The sequence below is a fragment of the Staurois parvus genome, unplaced genomic scaffold (assembly GCF_062004578.1).
Source record: "Staurois parvus isolate SC_StPar_1 unplaced genomic scaffold, SC_StPar_1.0 ptg000136l, whole genome shotgun sequence".
NCBI lineage: Eukaryota > Metazoa > Chordata > Amphibia > Anura > Ranidae > Staurois > Staurois parvus.
In genome coordinates, this window is record NW_028317932.1 from 13,118,789 (window position 1) to 13,139,005 (window position 20,217).

At 39.3% G+C, this 20,217-nt stretch overlaps 1 protein-coding gene across 1 annotated transcript in view; it reads right to left on the reverse strand.

Moving 5' to 3' along the window:
* The window catches only part of IGF2BP3 (insulin like growth factor 2 mRNA binding protein 3), a 128,456-nt gene that overhangs the window by 15,852 nt on the left and 92,387 nt on the right, over positions 1 to 20,217 (reverse strand). The window contains exons 4-8 of the mRNA XM_089673198.1: positions 8,965 to 9,016; positions 8,818 to 8,881; positions 4,050 to 4,361; positions 2,653 to 2,787; positions 508 to 630 (exon numbers count right to left, since the gene is read on the reverse strand). Of these exons, the coding sequence (XP_089529324.1) occupies positions 508 to 630; positions 2,653 to 2,787; positions 4,050 to 4,361; positions 8,818 to 8,881; positions 8,965 to 9,016 (686 nt within the window). The remainder of the gene's footprint in view (positions 1 to 507; positions 631 to 2,652; positions 2,788 to 4,049; positions 4,362 to 8,817; positions 8,882 to 8,964; positions 9,017 to 20,217) is intronic.

Here is a 20,217-nt window from a genome sequence, read left to right on the forward strand (position 1 = left end):
GCTGCTTGCCTATTGCAGATTCAGTCTTCCCAGCCTGGTGCAGGTCTACAATTTTGTTTCTGGTGTCCTTCGACAGCTCTTTGGTCTTCACCATAGTGGAGTTTGGAGTGTGACTGTTTGAACTTGTTATCAGTATAAAAGACACCTGTCCACAACCTCAAACAGGTGCCACTGATACAGGTAATGAGTGCAGGACAGAGGAGCCTCTTAAAGAAGAAGGTACAGGTCTGTGAGAGCCAGAAATCTTGCTTGTTTGTAGGTGACCAAATACTTATTTTCCACCATAATTTACAAATAAATTCTTTCCAAATCAGCCAATGTGATTGTCTGGATTTTTTTTTCTCATTTTGTCTCTCATAGTTGAGGTCTACCTATGATGCCAATTACAGGCCTCTCTCATCTTTTTAAGTGGGAGAACTTGCAAAATTGGTGGCTGACTAAATACTTTTTTGCCCCACTGTAGCTTACACCAAGTATACAACACTGGCCTAGTCTTGCCAAACTTACGGAGAAATTGTAATTTTTGTATCAGTGTCCTGCTCAATTTTCTTCAGGTTTCTCCCTTCTTTGCCGATGAGACGGCCAACGAAGTTGTTATGTGCTAGAATTTTTAAGGGAATCTCTTCAGTGCTAGAAACGCAAGATAACCAAAGTTAGGACACCCATTAGCTTTAAACATGAAAGTATACAAAAGGATCAACAAGTGCCTGGTTTTCAACCTGACCTATTACTTTCGAGTCTTTGACTTAAGCTGGCCATACATTGAAATTCAGTGGCTTCAGCAGGAACCATACAAATTTCGGTGAGTGTGTGGCTGTCCCTATTCAATCAGAAGTTTATCAACTTCTATCAATGGGACATGTTGAAAATTTAGCCTCGATCAGCAGCTGCAGGCAATCAGTTGTCCGTCTAAACACAATGTCCCTTGTGGGCGGATTCCTCCATCCACCTTGTTTTTGTGGCTGGAGGAATCTGTTTTTTTCCCCATTTAGCCTGCTGGCTGAGCTTAAGGCCGAGTATATGGATAAGGACCTTTGATTTCCCAGCCTTGTTCTGGGTCAGTAACTCAACTGGTCAGGAGTAACAGCCAGAGAAATAGCAATTTTTAGAAGGAATTAACAATGACAATGCATAAAAAGTTGTTTTTTTTTACCATATACACCTTTCATTTAGAATTGGCTGGGACAGAGGTCTCAAAAAAGGCTACATAAAAAGGTCCCATTCACCCTTGCAAATGGGAGTTACTGATTACTGCCAGCACTGGCAGAAAAGAAAACGTAATCTCTATTTATATAAAAAATAAAAAGGAGCATTAATAAACCACTTTTTCCCTATAAAATCATAGGTCAAAGCTGTATGGACGCTTTCTGCATATTCCTGTTGCATTTAAAAAGTTTTACTGCACTCAGTGAAGTATTTACTACATACAAGTCAAGGAATGGTTTTACCTTGCTATCTGCCTAATGTTTATACCCAACTGGCTTTCACGTATTTCAAAACCAAGATACAACTATCTGATTTATACATATTTCTTATTTAAACCCAACTTGTGAGGGCAGAAGTAATAGAGGGGCCATTTCATACTCAAAGGGTGCAGGCTTGGTCATCTTCATGATTCTGACTGTAAGGCATAGCAAGTCGCTAGCCAGGAAGAAGCATGTAGCCAGTGAAATCTGAAAAGCTAAAACTCTTATCCTGCATACTTGTACAGGTAACAAGTAAAGATCAGAATGAGAATTCCTAAGCTTGCAGCTTTAAAACCCCAATCAGAAGTGCCAGCTCCCATACATCTAACATTAAGTCTAGTTTGCCTAACCTCACTTTTTATGTCATCTGATATACAAATCCAAAGGAAAAATAGGAGCAGTAATAAATTGTCCATTTCCTAATCAGTCTAATCTCTAGAAAAATGAAACAAATAATCTTTTCCAAAGGTTTTAGCATTAGGACCAATAAGCTGACCATAGATGGATCGAAATTTGGCCACTTCAGCAGTAACCAGCCATATTTTGGTGCATATATGGTCATTCTTCTGGCCTGACAGAACTTTGTAGGTGACCACAACCTCATCTCCTGAGCAGACAGCTATTGTTGTAGCCCCCTACCCTGGCCCGGATTACGAAAAACCATGAACCTTGGCCTTAGGGTAACAATTTTATTTGCCTTTGGGAGAACAACAATTTAAACTTTCATCACACACACGTAAAACTACCCTCCTATTAATTTTATAGGTGCCATGATCTAAAAAAAACAAAACAAAAACACAAAAAAGAAAAAACCACACAAAGGTGGTTTACAGTTCCAATGGTGCAATTCTAACCCAGTCTATTATGCCTAAAAAAATGCTTAGCAACACAATGGAGGTTCTCCTACACTGCTAGGACATGTAGTTTTGAATTACTGGTTGAAGTATTGATGTCACAAAATGCAATGAAGCAGTCCATAGAATTCGACGACAATATAAAATAATACATTTAAAAACTATTTATACACCATTAAAAGGTTACATACCACTTATACATCAAACAGTAACCCATTAAACTAAATTAATACTTCAGAGTATGTTTGACACAAGTCTTCTGCTGCCAAACTTACAGTGCAACAGTCAGCACACCACTTTGTCAATTTACACCTCACATGCTCTTCACTTACAATTTGGTATCCTGCGCTTCCTTCTGCATAATTTCCATAATTATTTTACAAGCTGTTGAACAGCCTTCGGGAGTAGAATGAATGGTAATTGGTTTCTCCGCTGCTCCAGCATTTTCTTTACGGTGAATATCAATTCTGAGAGGAAAAGAAGCCACAGATTAAAAGTTTAAAAAAGTTAGATCTGTGTTTTTTTTTTTTTTTTTTAACTAAAAATAAACAGGAGAGGACTGCATTGAAAGCAGCTTGTACAACTTCATCCGCAGACTACTTTTTCGACTGAGGCAACATACATGCACCCTCATCAGTTTACAAAGACCTAGGTATGTAAAGTCTAGGTTAACTAAGACATATATTAGAAATGGGGTTCCCACAGTGCCCTGACTTACGAAACAAGGAGATTCAAATCATCCAGTTATCTGCTCAATAGAGTTTATCTTTGTATATGCTTTTCACACTGGGGAAACCTGAAGCAAGCATTTATGTGGGCAATTTCTCCAATTGCATGCTTCATAAACTGCCTGTGTTTAAGCCCTGTGAAGCAAGAATGCTATTGGCACCACTTCTAATGGCTATATTGTTAGGGGTGCCATAGTTGCCAGATGGCCAGTCTGGGTTCAATGCTCCCAACATGCAGCACACAAAACGGCTAACTGTTCCAAACTTTATAAACACCAGTACTAGGTAACCGCAAAAACCTGACACTTATGCAAAATAGCTGGCATCAAATGTGTTTCAGGCTTCCCAAAGAGAATTAAAAACGCAACAAAAAAGTACTGCATTAACTTATTTTATAAGCAAAAGGTATTTTGACAATTCATTAAGATGTACCGTAAGGGTCTGTGCCCACTGGCTTAAAACAAATGCTACTTCTACAGTTTTCCGTTTTTCCTGTAAAAGCAGCTCAGTGATATTCTATGTAGCCATGCACAATAGGATATTTAGAGGCATTTGTGAGCTCAGTGTCTAGAGGCAGAAAACAAAAAAAACACACTGTCCTGGTTTGAGAGGACATTCCTGGCAGAACCCCCCCCCCCCCCCCCCAAAAAAAAAAACACTGAATGCGCCTAAAAGTTCCTAAACTCCTGTACGCTGTATATGAGCTTTTTTCTGCCAAGGTAGGCGGCATTTTCTAATCATATAGTGCAAGGACCCAAAATATCCAGCCAAATGCTCAATACATTTGGTCACTGCTACCTATTGGCAGACATTCAAAGCCTTAGGGTGCTGTCACACCAAACAGTGCAGATAAGCTGCACTTGGTATCCTACATATCTGTGCCCAATTCCCAGGAATTCAAGCTCTATACTTGGGAATTTTCCTGGATTTGCAGAACTAGACACATTGATAAAAAAAACAAGCAAACAAAAAAAAAATGCTTATGATCAAACTAAACCTACTTTGACTGGGTTTGTTTAGTAATGTTTCGGATGGTTGCACCCTCCTTTCCAATAATGGCTCCTACAAACTGTGTAGGAACTAGCATACGCAGTGGGACCTCGGACTGGGGTTTAGGTCTTGCAGCAGCCCCAGGGGAACCCTGCCTTGGAGGTCCTCTTTGACCAAATCCACGTCTCCCTTGAGGATGCTGCTGCTGCGGCTGAGGCTGTAGCTGTTGGGTGGGTGCTTGTTGGGCTGCCATCTCATCAGGAATATAGGTCACTTTAAGGGAATAGTTTTCAAGCTGATATCCGTTTAATTTTTCAAGCCCCCTAGTTTTTGGAAGAAAAAAAAAAAAGAAATAAGACACTGAGACATTTATAGTACATATTACTTCACAGGATATATGCAGAATAAGAGGAGATAGTAATCATTGCACAAATTAAAATTTTGGTTTCCGGTTTACGAAATATATATATACACATACACACACACACTTTTTTTATCGATATTTTAACATGTACATTAAGAGCAGTGAACTTATTGACGTACCCATGTCGAAATGGTACAGAAGTAAATACAACATGAGATTAACTATGGTGTGAGAGCATAATGTCTGCCTGCCCCAAGGATAGACAGGCTTAATCCAAATGTTAATATGGGAAAAAAAAATAAAATACAGGACTTGATCCAACATAACATTCTGAGACATAATATACAGAAAAATCAGTCTCAACGTTGAAAAACAACATATAAAACATAAAACCAGGAGAAAAAAAAAAAGGAGTTAAGCATATACATAGGAACATATCAATTGCGGCCTATGTATAGCTTGCACACTATATACTTTTGTTTTAATATTAGTTTTTTTTTTTTAATGTGGCAATCGTTAATGCTCATGGTCTTCAGTAGCACACAGAATGACATGAGATTATTACTATTGCGTGTCTTTATGTTTTTCGGTTTAGTTACTATTTCACATATTTAGGTTTTGTTTTCCTGTTTAAGTGATACATGTGTATTTAAAAAAAAAAAAAATTATATAAATTGCACAAGTTTCCAGTTGCAGACCCCGTGCTAGCAATCTCTAAAAGTACTCATGGCCTTAGGGATCACAAACTCTGATCCCAATTCCACAGTGCACCTCTTTTCCCGTAATTGCATCAATGTCATTGCCATCATGCTGTGTAAATTAACGTTCACTTTTCAAGTGTAGGGTGTTTACATATCTCATAGTCTTACATATTTTTGGCAAACACATTTTCAGTGTTTGTTGTATTTGTTAATAACATCACAATTTTACATTAAAACCTGTTGCTGGAAACAGCAGAAGTTCTGATGATTTTTCTGTAAGAAAAAAAAAGCTATACTACCATTGTTTTAAATTATGGTTTAACAGCATATTCTCTGGTTTGCTGCTAAACCAAAGCAAAATGGTCGGACTGAATATCAGTCTACCCCAAGCCACTGTTGACCTACTGCGCAATAATTTCAATTTTCAATGGGCTCCCAAATCCTTACCCTACCTAGGAATTAATTTGATCCCAACAGTAGAGATGCTTTATTCTGCTAATTACCCACGCCTTTTCAATAGCTTAATCACTCCAGGTCATTTTCAAGCATGTGCTTTATATGGTCAGCTTGGTGGTAGCTGTACGATCTTACAATCCCTTCTGCGCACGGATTACGGCAAACCCAGAGCTATTCGTAACCTGCAAGTAAGACTTATGTTCACCACAAGGTGGCACAACACTCATTATAATGGAGTAGCACAGATGCATTGGGATCTCTTCACTTTAATGAAACATTAGATACTAGAATGTAACCACCATTAGGATTGATTTTGAACATGCAAATGCAGCATTTTAAATGTATTGATTGCTTAAACTGCACTTAAAACATGCTAACACCAGAGTGCAAATGGTTTTACAAAAAACTTAAGGTCCCACACCTATGTCAAGAACAGACAAAAGTGCAGTGACTCTAAAGTTTTGATAGCAATCACAATCTGTTCTTTAGATTTCAGTTTACTGTAGTCAGATCTTTAAATTACTAGGGGTTGTTGCACTTGGCACTTATTAAATGAACTAGTTTGTGAAAGAAGCTGGAAATTCGTCCCTTGTTCATGGTATTCGAGGGAAACATTTGAGAAAGATTGGTATAGGTGTTCTGCAGCTAGACCATGAATATAAGCATGTCTTACACTCATGTGAATGGCCATTTAAAAAACTTTGAATGCAGAACACAATGAGTCTGTCCACCCCAAGATTGTCAGTGACTTTCTATTAGCTTTTAAATACTTTTTTGCGCATCTCTTTACACCTCCAGTATGCAGGTCAGTAAAACTGTTGCATTATGACGACCCCACTCTTCTGTACTATGATTTCACTATGTTATTGAAGTGGAACTTCACTCTGTCAATCAACACTATTTTTAATCCTTATGTGGTTATTCGGAAATAGACAGGAACGTATATCATATTTACTTGTTTTAAACATTTTTTTTTTTTTTTTTTTACGTTTCTGCAGTTACTTCCAGTTTTCTTGCCTAGTCAAATAATGTCATACATCCCTGGAGTCTTCTGGAGGAGAGAAGGGATTTTCTCAGCTGAGCACACCCTCCTGCTTGGATGCCTGAACTAAGTGCAGATGGATCCCAGGAAGTAAATGCAACATTTGCCCTTACTCAAGATGACCCACCACCAGAAATGCTAAGGGGTGTTTTTCAAAAGTGATTTCCCAGCAAAATAAATCAGAGACATGGATGGATGGGTGAAGTTTGTTCTGAACATCAAAAATGTATTAAATAGCATTTTTATTTGTTGGGCTCAGATGAAGTGTAGTTTCTCTTTAAGAATACAACAGTATTAGCAAGGCTATGCAAAACAACCTCACAGAAGAAAGATGTGAACATAAATGGGATCGACAGCAAGGAATTCAAGGCTGGTCTCTGAGATGCAAGAAGTTCCACCAGAATTCCAAAGATTCTGTCTGGTGCTGGTATTCTGGCAATGGTGTGTTTCTGCTGAGAAAGGCTAGTCTTCGTTGTAGATCATCTCAACACAGGAGAGAGGAGTATGAAAAGAAGCGGCAAGGGTCCATTCACACCAGAATGCAGTGTGCTGTAGTGTACACATTCTTATGTGTTAAAGCGAATTACATTGGCAGCCCATTTAAAATATCAATATCTGGGCATATTGCTTTTATATTCATAGGCTAGGTATATAGACTAACACGGTGCGGGACCATTCTCGTACCTGCTCTCTCAGCCCACTGGTAAGGCAATTGGACTTAACAGTGAAGGACTTGGATTTGCCTCAGGTTTTATAGTGCTTGACATTGTCTGTAAATATATATATATATATATATATATATATATATATATATACACACACACATATATACATACACACACACACACATACATACATATACACACACACACACACATACATATACACACACACATATATATATATATACACACACACACACATATATATATATATATATATATATATATATACACACACACACACACACACACACTTCACTCACACACCACAACTACATTCTGGAGGTGTGTTAAAATTACAGAACACTTTCAAGGTTTGCTTCTGCAATGCGGTATTGTGAGTCAGCTTTAAAAGTCACTTTAGGTTTAGTGTAGAGGAACAAGCAGGGTCAATTATGACGTATGGGTCACAGAGGGTTAAGAGTACAGCACTGCTCTCTATATGGGGTGTTTCGTCCCACAAGCAGATCAGTGCTGATCTCCAGGCATCACCAAACAGATTGAATGATCCTTTAGGTCTACACTGAAATGACGAATCCAGGCCATATATTTATCAATTTTCTTTGCTTCAACCATAGGTTGAAGCAAAGAAAAAAAATGTCTTGATCCTAAACTTGGTGGGGAATCCCTCTGCTTCACTATTATATTCTGCCAGCAGGAGGTTTCACCACCATAAGAATTCAATGATTACTTCTGCCGGCTGTCGCTGAGAGCAGTAACCGTATGAAAAAAAAAAACAAAAAACCCCAAAGGCTGGTTGTAAAGTGCTATTAAAAGTTTGGCTTTTTTATTTTTCTTTAAATAACAAATATATCATACTTGCCTGCTCTGTGCAGTGGTTTTGCATACAGCAGCCACGATCCTCTTCTACTTGGGTCCCCCATCAGCACTCCTGGTTCTTCTCCCTTGACAAGTGCCTCCAATATCAAGCTGCTTGCTATGGGGGCACTGGTGCGTGCTTGCTCCCAAGCCCTGCTCTAAGACACATACAGCCGCTGCCCGGGCCCAGCCCCCGCTCTCTCCTCATTGGCTCACTGGCTTTGATTGACAGCAGTGGGAGTCAATGGCTCCTGCTGCTGTCTCAGCCAATGAAAAGAGACTTGGGACAGCCCAGGCTCTAGTGTACAGCGCTGAACTGGGATCGGTGAGTATTAGGGGGGCTGCGGGGGGAGCAACACAGGTTAACTTTGTGCATGGAATGCATGAAGGTAAAGAACCTTCAGCTTTTACAACCACTTTAAGTCAATTGTCAGATTGACTTTAGTACAACCAGCCTGCCCATAGAATGATCGAAATTTGGCCAGTGCCTGTTGCACCGGCCACATTTTGATCAGTCTATGGCTGCCTCTAAAGGGCTTGCAGTAGTTGCAAAATTAAAATTCTCATAATATAGTTAAATATAAAAACATATTGGATAGACACAAGCGAAGGAGACAGAGCGTGTGAGAGAGCGCACTAGAGAAAGACAAAATACAGGGTACAATAAGACCTTACTGTCTAGCGTGATCTTTATTGGCATATGTTACATTCACTACTGCAGTCTCCGTGTCAGTGTTCACTGCGAAAGTAAACAGAAAGGAAACAAAATTAGCACACCTCCAATATATTGCCAATCAAGTTTATTGCTCACACCAATCATACCTTGCTCACAGTTTTCCACTGTTCCATATTGTGCGAGTAAACTGTCTAAAACCTAAAGAAAAAAAAAAGAATACAAGTTAAAAGATATAGAGCAAACTTCATATATTTCCTAAGTTGCTGAATAGAGATACATTCATTTTTAATGACTATAAGTAAATGTAGGTTGTCACATAAATTGATTTATAAGATCACAATGCAACTAGATATGCATGGCTGCCTTCACCAATCAATAAAAGCGTAATTATGTTCATGCTTTATCTCTAGTCTTACTAATATTGGTACAATCAAACTGAAACACAAAGAACGTAATGAAAAGCAACAACGCTGCTGAGTAATTTGTCAAGAGGCTGGGGAGGAGATCCATCTTCCTTGTTGGGCAGATAAAGGAAAAAAAAAAAAATGACATGAATAGAAATGGCTCACATAGATTTGTTCCTATTTTTAAAATATATGGCTATGCACAAGATATCAAATTACTTCTTATTTCTAAAACACACTGGCTTAGGGCCTTTGTGCCCAGAGGATGTATGGATCTTAAGTAAGGGGGGTTGGGAGGGCTGCACATGGGATAGACTTCTCCGCATTCCACATGCCTCATTCTTATTGGGTAGCTACCAAGTGCTAGGGTTTTACTACCAACTACAAGGCTGCAGCTGCCCTTAAATGTGAAAACGGAGACTAGGGGAGGACAGGGGCTGAGCAACAGACGGAAACTTCTTTGCCAAAAAGGAAAGCGATTAGGCGCAGGATTCCCTAAATACAGAACAAAGGAGTTCTCTGGTGGTGGGGGGGAAACACTGAAGACATGGTAATCTAATACCCACACAGGAACTACATTTCAGAGGATAATGAAAAAAATGCATCTTGCAGCAGACAGAACAATGAGATCATATACAAAATATTGGCTTCACCTTGATTTGGGGGCCTAGATACATTTCAACGCTGCTCTGAGATGCCTACAGCCTATTGTGTTCAAATGGAAACTCTCTTTTTTATGACAGATCATGACAAGTTCCTTGTTTTTTTTATGGCGTCATAGTTTGGGAGCACGGTGAATTTTGTATCCGTGAGGCAAAAGGAAAGCTTAGAACGCACATGACTGGAAGCTCTTCAAGGCCTATGGCAGGAGTGGCCGACCTTGCCTTCTTTGTGCATTGTATGAAAAGGATCAGCCAGAAGCAAGGTGCTTAACACTAATCCAGTGCAAAGGTTTGCACAGCATTTCACATAAAATGGAAAGATCTAGTGACCATAGCAGGATTTACTAGAGACCTAGGGAGTCAGAAGATGATCAGGAGCTGCAATCCAAGGAAAATTCTATTTAAAATGTATATATCTGAGCATACCATATTCAAGGCCCTTGGAGCAGCTGTGTGCCATTAACCACAGAATTCAATCAGAGGTGCTTTTCATCAGCCTGACTATTCTAAATACTCAGAGGCTAATCACTCATCTGCTGCTTTTGGTTTGTTCCACATTTTTGCAATATGTTATTAGCCGAAGCATACAGAAACTCCAGCCCAAATACTGGAAGAATTTATTTTCAACTGTGCAGTTATTCCAACCAGAATCAGCCTCAGGCTCCATGCACACTGGCTAAAAAAAAAAAAAAAAAAACTGCCCCTAGAGGAGTTTTGCCTGTAAAATAAACAAATGTTATCCTATGTGTCCATGTACATTAGGTAGTCTAGGAGGTGTTTAAGCTCGGTGTTTAGCAGCAGGAAAAAAACCCAAAAAAAACCCCTTCTGTTTTGCATTTGAGAGCGTTTCCTGATAGGAAAACCCCCCAAAAAAACCACATACCTAATGCTGTTAAATGCGAATACAAAAACGCTCTAAATTAGGCTACTTTCACACTGATCTGTCGCAAAGACACAGGAAAAACACAAGCATTTTTACCACACTGAGCGGTTTTTAAAAAGGACATGCAACTTAAAAAACTGCACAAAAAACGCTTCACAGAAGCGTTTTTCAGGTGTTTTCCATTGACTTGTGGGCAGCACAGTGGCTAAATGGTTAGCACTTCCGCCTGGCAGTACTAGGGTCGTTGGTTCGAATCCCAACCATGGCACCACCTGCCTGGAGTTTGCATGTTCTCCCTGTGCCTGCGTGGGTTTCCTCCCACACTCCAAAGACATGCTGGTAGGTTAATTGGATCCTGTCTAAATTGGCCCTAGTATGTGTATGTATGAATGTGAGTTAGGGACCTTAGATTGTACACCCCTTGAGGGTTAGGGACTGATGTGAATGTACAATATATATGTAAAGTGCTGCGTAAATGGACGACGCTATATAAGTAACTGAAATAAATAAGGCACTCTTTTTTTTTTTTTTTTTTTTAACTGAACCAACATGCTCAAAAGATCCTGCAAGCAGGAGTTTTACACCGCAATGGAAGTGCAACGCCCCAGTGTGAAAGCATACATAGGGAAGCATTTTTCTTGAGCTTTTCAGGCTTTTTTTTTTGAAAAACGCAAAAGTGCTTTAAAAACTCCTCGGTGTGAAAGAAGCCTTTTTTTTTCCTAGCAAAAGCACTGGCAATTTCTAAACCAGTGTACATGGATCCTGAATCAGCCTGGAGACCAACCTTCTTGTTAGGCACCATTTCCACTTGAGCCTGGCATTTTTGTGCATTTTTCCCGTGTTTGCAAATGTTTGTGTGTGATTTGTTCAGGTATTTTGGGGCTTTGAGTTCTAGCATTTCTGTATTAGCCAATACAGAAAAATTTCATCTGTGACTAATTGTTGCCAAGTTTTGCCATGCCAGAAAAACACTTTTGGTTGCGCACCAAAACGCATGAAAACACGCAATTTGTGTGTTTCTATGTATTTCTATGGAAATGAAAACGCACCAAAATGCATCAGTCTACCCGAATGGAGCTACAGAAGTAACTTCAAAACTTTGAGCTTCAGGAGTTCTACTTCAGGTGACTTGTGAATCACCTCCATAAAGTAATGTTTTTTTCCTCCCAGAGCATTTTGGAGCTTCGAGCTTTGCACTACAAAAACGCTCAGGTGTGAATGGGGCCTTAGTTCTCATCTTTCGGTTATGCAAGTATAGGAGGTAACTATCAAGGAATGTCTCTTATTTGGTCCCCTGTACTCTGTTAAAAATACAGTTGAAACAGTTTTAATATACCTGTTTCGATAAAAAAAAAAAACAAAAAAAAACCCCACTATTGATCCTTCTAGATCTTCCATATTTCTGTAGTAAGCTGCCAATGGTACATTGAAATCTAAAACAATGTAGTCAACTGTACCCGATTTCTTCTTCTACATGACACCTTCCCATGTGTTTGAGATGGAGGGGGGTATACTGTAGTCCTCAACACTTCTTGGCTTAGGGTGATAATGCTTGCTGCTCCTTCTTAGATACAGTACAGAGTGCTGTCACACTAGGACAGGAAATGTGGCACTGGCAGGATCCTCAGGTGAAAAAACAGGAACAAAATGCAGCTACCAAACCTAAGGACTGGACTAGTATTCTGTAATATAATAAACTTTGTTCTTCTGTTTTAAGACCAATCCGTGCAAAAATGTAGTCATTGCCGTTGGATTGCACTGAGGGTGGTCAGATTGCCATCGATCATAAGAGCACTCCAGAGCACACTATTAAGAACAAGCATACATGTGTCTTCTATTGAAAGCAGAAGCATCCTTCCCAGGGAGTAACAGTAGAGAATGCAACAAACAAACCCTGCATTTTCATGCAAGTTTCGCTTTAAATTACAAAGTTTCCTTCAATAAGGCTGTTTATATTTATTGGTCATGCTACCCATTACTGGAGTCTTTACAGTTCGAGAACTACAGCTACCTAAAGAATCTTTGCCAATCCACACCTCGAGAGTGTCCAATATCTGTGTCCCCGCCACACTCTGATTCAATCAGCTGGCGTCTACGTCACTTCTGTACAGAAGCATCCTGTAGTGAAAGAAGCTGGCAGAAGGAACAGGGTGCAGTGGAGGACCAGGCATCTGAGTTACCTGCAAGTGATTCTTCAGATGGCTGTAATTCTTCCAGGAATGGATGGAAGGACAGGCGAGAACATATCCATTTTCTATTGCAGGAAATTTTCATTCCTTCTAAAAAGATGGTAGCCAGTCACTTTAAAAGGGTAAGTCCACTTTTTTTTTTTTGCAAATGTAAACAGAACATATACAAACTTGACTCAAGCCATACTGTAATCTAAATGCCATGCATCCTCTTAGATTGTAAGCTCCAAGGACCAGGGACATCCAAACGCTCTTGTATTGAACTGTATTGTCTCCCATTATATTGTAAAGCGCTGAGCAAACTGTTGGTGCTATATAAATCCTGTATAATAATAATGCTGCTCTGCATTAAAACAGCCTATTTTGAATGTGCTGGCAGCCACACTAACAACAGAATTCAAGTAGTCACTGGGGTACAAACATCTGACTTGTACTTAAGAACAGAGGCAGTATGACATCATGCTGGTCCCAGAAACCAATGGGCGGCCATATTGTTGCTCACTGCAAGGTGCCACCTATGGTCCGGTCAGCAATCCCACATCACTGCATGGCTAGTTAACCCTTCCCTATGCCATTTAAAACTTAAAAATATTTTTTTGGTTGGAGCTACACTTAAAACAATTTACCTGTTCCAACTTGCATACAAAATTAACAGAATAAAACTGCAGAACCTAATCTTGCTTGTAACCCGGAGACTGCCTGTATGCATTTTTTTTTTTATACACACTGCAGTGTGTTAGCAGTGTAATGGTACCATTATAGCCCATCTAAATGGGCCCTAAAGTTGGAATTACAGGAAAACAAATCTGTAACCATTTTACCGGCCAGACAATTTCTACATTTCTGCCGACTGTTTTGTGATACAGACAACCCCACCAAACAGCAAAGCCAGTAACTAGACTTCAACTGAACAGTCCGTCAAGAACAAACCCCTGCCTGATAACTGGACAATGAGCAGCTACACTGCTATGCCATCAGCTCTGCTCTCTCCTCCTGTCACCATATGTGCACTGCAACAAAGCCCAATTGGCTGCCAGTGCTGCATCCTCCACCCTTCCCGCCAGGCTGAGCCTTGCTGCCCAGGGCATTACAGGAGGCTGAAATCAGAACCATCCCAGGCACTTGCATTAGCGGTGTATAAGGTTACAAATATTTTTATATTTGCCTGTTTAGCCCTAACAATGTAAATGAGCCAAATTGTATTTCTAGGATAAATTTAGGAGTTAAACTAAAGCTTGTATTATAGAGAGCTGGGGAGGTGGCCAAACCAGATTAAACTCTAAGTAGAGAGACAAAGTCCTTGAAAATACGTGCAGTAGCACTCCTCTTCCTTCCCCACCCTCTGTTTATTGGCATTATACTTTTCCATCTTTTCCATGGAGAGAAGTAACTGTTGAGCTGAAAGCTTCAAACTTATCCCCGGGGAACTGAACCACCATTAACACAAGATTTTCATAGCTACTATTAGTTCTTAAAATACTTCGGACTCACACAGATTTGATACAAATTATGCATTTAGGATGTATTTTTGGATAAGCACGTTGAATGGATACAAACGTGTTAAAGGGAAACTCCACCCATAAAATTATATTTCAGCTTTGCACGAATAGGATCAAACAACCACGACTTTTTTTTTTTTTTTTTTAGTTCTTGGAAACTCCTTGAGCAAAATTTCCCCACCCATACCCACAATGACATCAAGGGGTTGATTTACTAAAACTGACAAGTGCAAAGTCTGGTGCAGCTCTGCATAGAAACCAGTCAGCTTCCAGGTTTCATTGTCAAAGCTTAATTGAACAAGCTGGAGTTAGAAGCGGATTGGCTACCACGCACAGCCGTACCAGATTTTTCACTATCTGGTTTTAGTAAAATCAACCCCCTAGTGCCAATTGTTTTCAGAAAAATTCAATTTTCTTTTCTACACTATGAAGAATGACTGGACAGCAACAGCATTTTCACCTCCCTGTGCTGGAAGTGGTTAAGATAGATACAAGTCAGCGTGTAAGAATGTACCAGTATAAAAATTAACTATGGACAAAGAATATCCCTCTATAGTGTGAGCTTGTCTCAATCCAGAGTACTGTGTCATTTCTGTCTCTGCTGCCTCGTTCCTCTATCAGTATGAATCACTTCAGACAAGTTTCCTGACACTGAGAAAAAAAAAAAAGGTGACAGGGGAGGGAGTTCCAGCACACAGCTTGTGATTGACAGCCTCAGTTCTGTTTCCCTGTGCGGGGGGGATGTGCCCCTTCCCTCCAATCAGCTCTCATTGAGTTCTACAGAGTGTAACCTGAGCTTCACACCTCCTGCTTTCTGGAAGCTCAGCCAAGTTATATAAATTATGCATTTTGAATGGCTGTAGAGGAGAGAGGTTTGCAAATAAACTGGTACAACATATGTAGGAAAATCTTTTAATCTCTGTATCACCTGAGGCTAGTCACTTCAGTGAGTATATGTAAGGCTTTACATCCACTTCTGTATTCCCTGCATCAAGTTAAAAATCATTCTTTGCCACTTGCTGTCACTTTCCAAACACTTACCTTAGTCCTAACATCGATCCAGCACTATGCCCGGCTGCTGGTCTTCTCTCCCCTCTCCCTGCTCTCACTACACTGAGCATAGCAGGAGTCATTGGCTCCTGTTGCTGTCAGTCAAGTCCTGTGAGCAGAGAACAGGGGGGCGAGTCCAAGCCACGCTGTGTGAATCTATGGACACACGTAGCCCAGCTCAGGAGCATGCCTGCACGTGTGCCCCCATAGCAAGTAGCCAAGATCTCAGGGCCTAAAAGGAGGAGGTTTGGAACTATTCTGCACAATACTATTGCACAAAACAGGCGAGTATAACATATTATTTTAATAAAAAATTAAATGTATAGTGATTCTGCACAGATCCTGTAAAAAAGATAAATATCCAACATTGCATATGATTATTATGTAGCATTCAATCCATCCAGCAGGTGGAGCGTTAGAAACTGTTTACCCAAATTTTCTTCCATCTCAATAGTTCCTTTGGCCATTTTGGCACGTCTAAAAAAATCATTTTAGGTCTAAAGACTAGTTAAAGCCCCTAAACATTTTCTGAAAGAAGACACCCTGGAGAATAAAATGTCACAATTTGTGCAACGGTTTATCAAGCACAAATTTTCTTTACAAAATGCACTAAAGTTAATTTTAGGGTTCGGAAATGCAATATACTACACAGCGTTTCTGAATATAAAAGATGACAATGTGCCAAATAGATACCCAAGCTTTAAAAACGGCCTGCTACAACTATATTACGTATTCAGTCCAGCACAAAATTCTTCCAGTGTGGGGTTTTAAATGTGATAAAAATATGACAAGGAATCCAACCTCATATCACCATCTAAAACAAAAAAAAAAGTTTTGCCTTTAAAACACTTTAACTAGAAGCTCAATTCTAAGGTGGGTGATAAAATGATAAATTAGCATCAACTCCATATTAAGAGCATTAAAGTTCCTTTTTAAAAACCATAAGCTGCTCCTATTCTGTACAGATGACCCCTTAATCAGAAACTCTTAATGGCGCTCACAGACAAGTAGCAATGCAACTAAGCATCAGGTTTTATACTCTGGTGTTTCGTGTGAACAGCTGTCATCAATTATACACCAATTAAAAGACTTCCACTTAAACTTGCCAACCATTATTAAGTGTAACTGTACACCAACTACAGAGAGAAGAGGATCCTGAAGTTTTGTACCAGGTACCTAGTGCCAGCATTAAAGCATTTACTCCTCCTGTGAGAGGGGTCCATAGTGCAGTGCCAATAAGCAGATTAAAAATACTGGTAAGCAATACATGGATGAAGCCTTCCAAAACAACCATCCAAAGCCAGGGAGAAAAAACAAACCAAAAAAACATAATACACAAAAAAAACACAAATCCTGACGTAGGAACTAATCCTAAACATAATTTGGCTGCAGCAGCTTCCCCGCTCAAACATACTTTGCTGACCCACACTGCTGCACTGGACATAACACTTTGAGGTTCAGGGATTTCTGCTTGTGTTTAGCTTTTTCACAGAGAGCTGAAAGCATTCCTTCTGCTGAAGGATCTTAAGCACACACTCGGAAGTATTACCAGCAACTGCGGGATTTCCACACCCACAATTGTTAAACATGATCTCCTATAGAACACAGGAACGTACAGCTCTAGTGCCCGACAGTCATCCTTGTGGCAGCCATCTTATTTTCCACACCATCTTAACTTGATTACACCAAACAATCACAGAATTTCTAAATAAATCTAGATTTTTTTTTTTATACAGCTATAAAAATAAAAAAACTAGATGCCCAGGTGGCATCTGTCTTGCATGGAAAAAATAAGACTGTAGCTGTTCAGGATTACTTTGCTTAGATTCAGTTTTTAGAATTTATAGAATGTAGCTTAAAATTTTTAATAAATGCCACAGAAAAAAAAAAAAAAAAAAAAAAAAAAAAAAAAAAAAAAAAAAACACACCAACGCACACACATTACACATCCAGGAAGCAAAAATAATATAAAAGCTGCAGCTTGGGTGACATTAGCAATTTGCTAAGGCTGAAATATACACACTTTTGATAAACGTGTATTTCTAATGTTGGGAGGGCGTGGTGTAATGACACACAGACCTTTGGAACGTCTCTGCAATATACGCACATCCCCATAATTTATCCCCCCCAAAAAAAGGCTGTAAGAAAAAAAAACAAAAAACAACACACCACATGCATTAGATCTGTCAGTAATTCAATGAACATCTTGTTTGAACTGACCATACTGCTTCTACTGCACAGAGATCACAAGCTCTGCTGTCCTGTATTGCCCAAGCTCTCCTCTGAACTACAGCACACCTCCCCCTCATGTTTTGGAGATGGCAGGCATTCTATAGTCTAGCAGGGTAAAGCTGCATATAAGCAGTACGAATGTGAACTTGTACATACACACATACATATATACACACATAGATATATCTGTATATATAATGTGTGTATTTATATATCTACATACATATATATACACATACATTATATATATATATATATATATATATATATATATATATATATATATATATACACACACACACACACACACACACACACACACACACACACATATATACACATACATACATACACACATATATATACATATATACATACACACACACCCACCCATTTTTGAAACCTTAGAATTAATGCAGAGAAAAAACAAAACCCACAACTCCGTTACACACTTTGCAAAATATAAAAATTAACACAGCTACAAATGAGTCATCAATGGAAAGAAAACAAAAAAAGTCTTGGGATTTTTCAATATTGCATCATACCCAAGGAGAACATTTTGATCCTTGAATGTTCCAAAGAGTAAACATGCCAAACTTAGAGCATTTCTGTAGTACAAGGAAATTTTTTTGCAGACTACTGACACATCTGCCTTCAGTGTTCAGGGCGCTCTGTTGTGCCTCTGTATTCATTTTTCCTACATCTGAGATTGTGATGTCATCTTATTGAGCAGACATATGTGCAACCCCCTAAAAAAAAATTAAAGAAATGTATGTATGTATGTATGTATGTATGTATGCATGTATGTATACACACACGTTTATATTTTTTTTGTTCTAATTTATTCTGGTTAACACGGAATCATTTTTTTTTTTTTCATAATAGCACTGTCCACGTGTACAAAAGCTGAAATAGAGGCGCATCTACAAAACTAACTTGAAGGGGGTGTATACTTCCGAAATCAATTAGAGTACAGATGTATACACATGACAGACAAAACACACACACTTTTTTTGAGCATTTGTGGGTGTCTGCGGCTTGAGGTTTTTTTTGTTTTTGTTTTTTTTTAGCCAATGGAAAGCTAGTTACTATGGGTGGAAGAATGCAATAAGTGTTTTTGCTTGATTTTGTCAGGTGTTCCCACTGAGGTCTATTTGTTCCAAAAATGTTCAAAGCTTGTAGCATAATAACAGCTCCTGTACTTTTAGAGCTTCAAGTGACTATGCTCAGGTGTGAACAAGCATATGGTATTTGGTTGTTGTGTTTTGGAGCATCAAGCTACAAAACGCTCAGGTGTGAATTGGGTGTTCATTGGTGCCTTCCATTCCTATTGCACATCACACCCAAAAGCAGTAGTAAACCATGTTTAAAAAAAAACAAAAAAAAAAAAACAAACCGGTCCCCCTGCAGGCGCATATCATAATGTGTTAGTATGCACCGCATACTAGAACATTATGACAGACTTATCTAAAAAAACGGATCCCCCCAGGGAACGCTGTCAATGCTGACAGGCCCTCCATATATTCACTTGGCCTTCCAGGCTACGTTAAAGTCACTTCTGCGCATGCATGCAGGATTTATGGTTGCGGCACAGCTTTCTCAACTCGGCTGTTATACATGTAAATATCTCCTAAATTGTGCACGTGAAGGATACACAATGTACCTACAGGTAAGCCCCATTATAGGGTCACCTGTAGGTACAAGATAAAAAGCAGCATTTACCATTAGTTTAAGGAACTACTATTTCCAAAGTTGTACAAAGTTAAGATTGCCAAGCCCTGAAAAGGTTAAAAGAACACAGTACAGAAACTAGATTATATGAATCATGGTGGCCACACACAATACACCATAAAATCAATAGAAGGCAAAAAAAAAGAAAAAATCTTCAGCTGTTGTGTAGCGATCTCATTATCCAGTTTATTTGTGTAATTGGAGGGGAGCCCAGCCAAGTTGGTAGGGCTGCAACTCCGATGAGGCAGCTGAAAAGAAGAGTTTGTTTTCGGTCTTGCTAAATCTAAGCTGGGGAAAGTGACTTGTTGTGCTAAGTTACAGCATTTGTGCACGCTCGAGTCTCCCATGCTTGTTGTGGCACAGATGTCTTTCTGAACTAGAGTTTCATTCATAAAAAGAGAATGCCTAGAGCTGGAGAAAGTCAAAGAAACCCAAGGAGGAGGAAGAGGAGGAGAAAGAAAAAGGCGATGAAATAGAGCCATTCACAGGATGGGAATGCTCTTAACCCTTACAGCAATGACTCTTCATGTTTTTCATGTTCTGATAGCACATCTGTCTGGCTTAAGGGCAGCAGAAGTACAGTCACAAAAAAAAAAAAAAAGAATTCTTTGTGTTTCTCCAGAACCTCTAGTGGCACACATCTATTACTGCCCAGACAATGCCCAAGAACATAATACCAAGATCATCAACTAATAACAAACGTCCCATACAGAAAACACAGCAGAGGTCCGTATCGGAACAGTACGTAT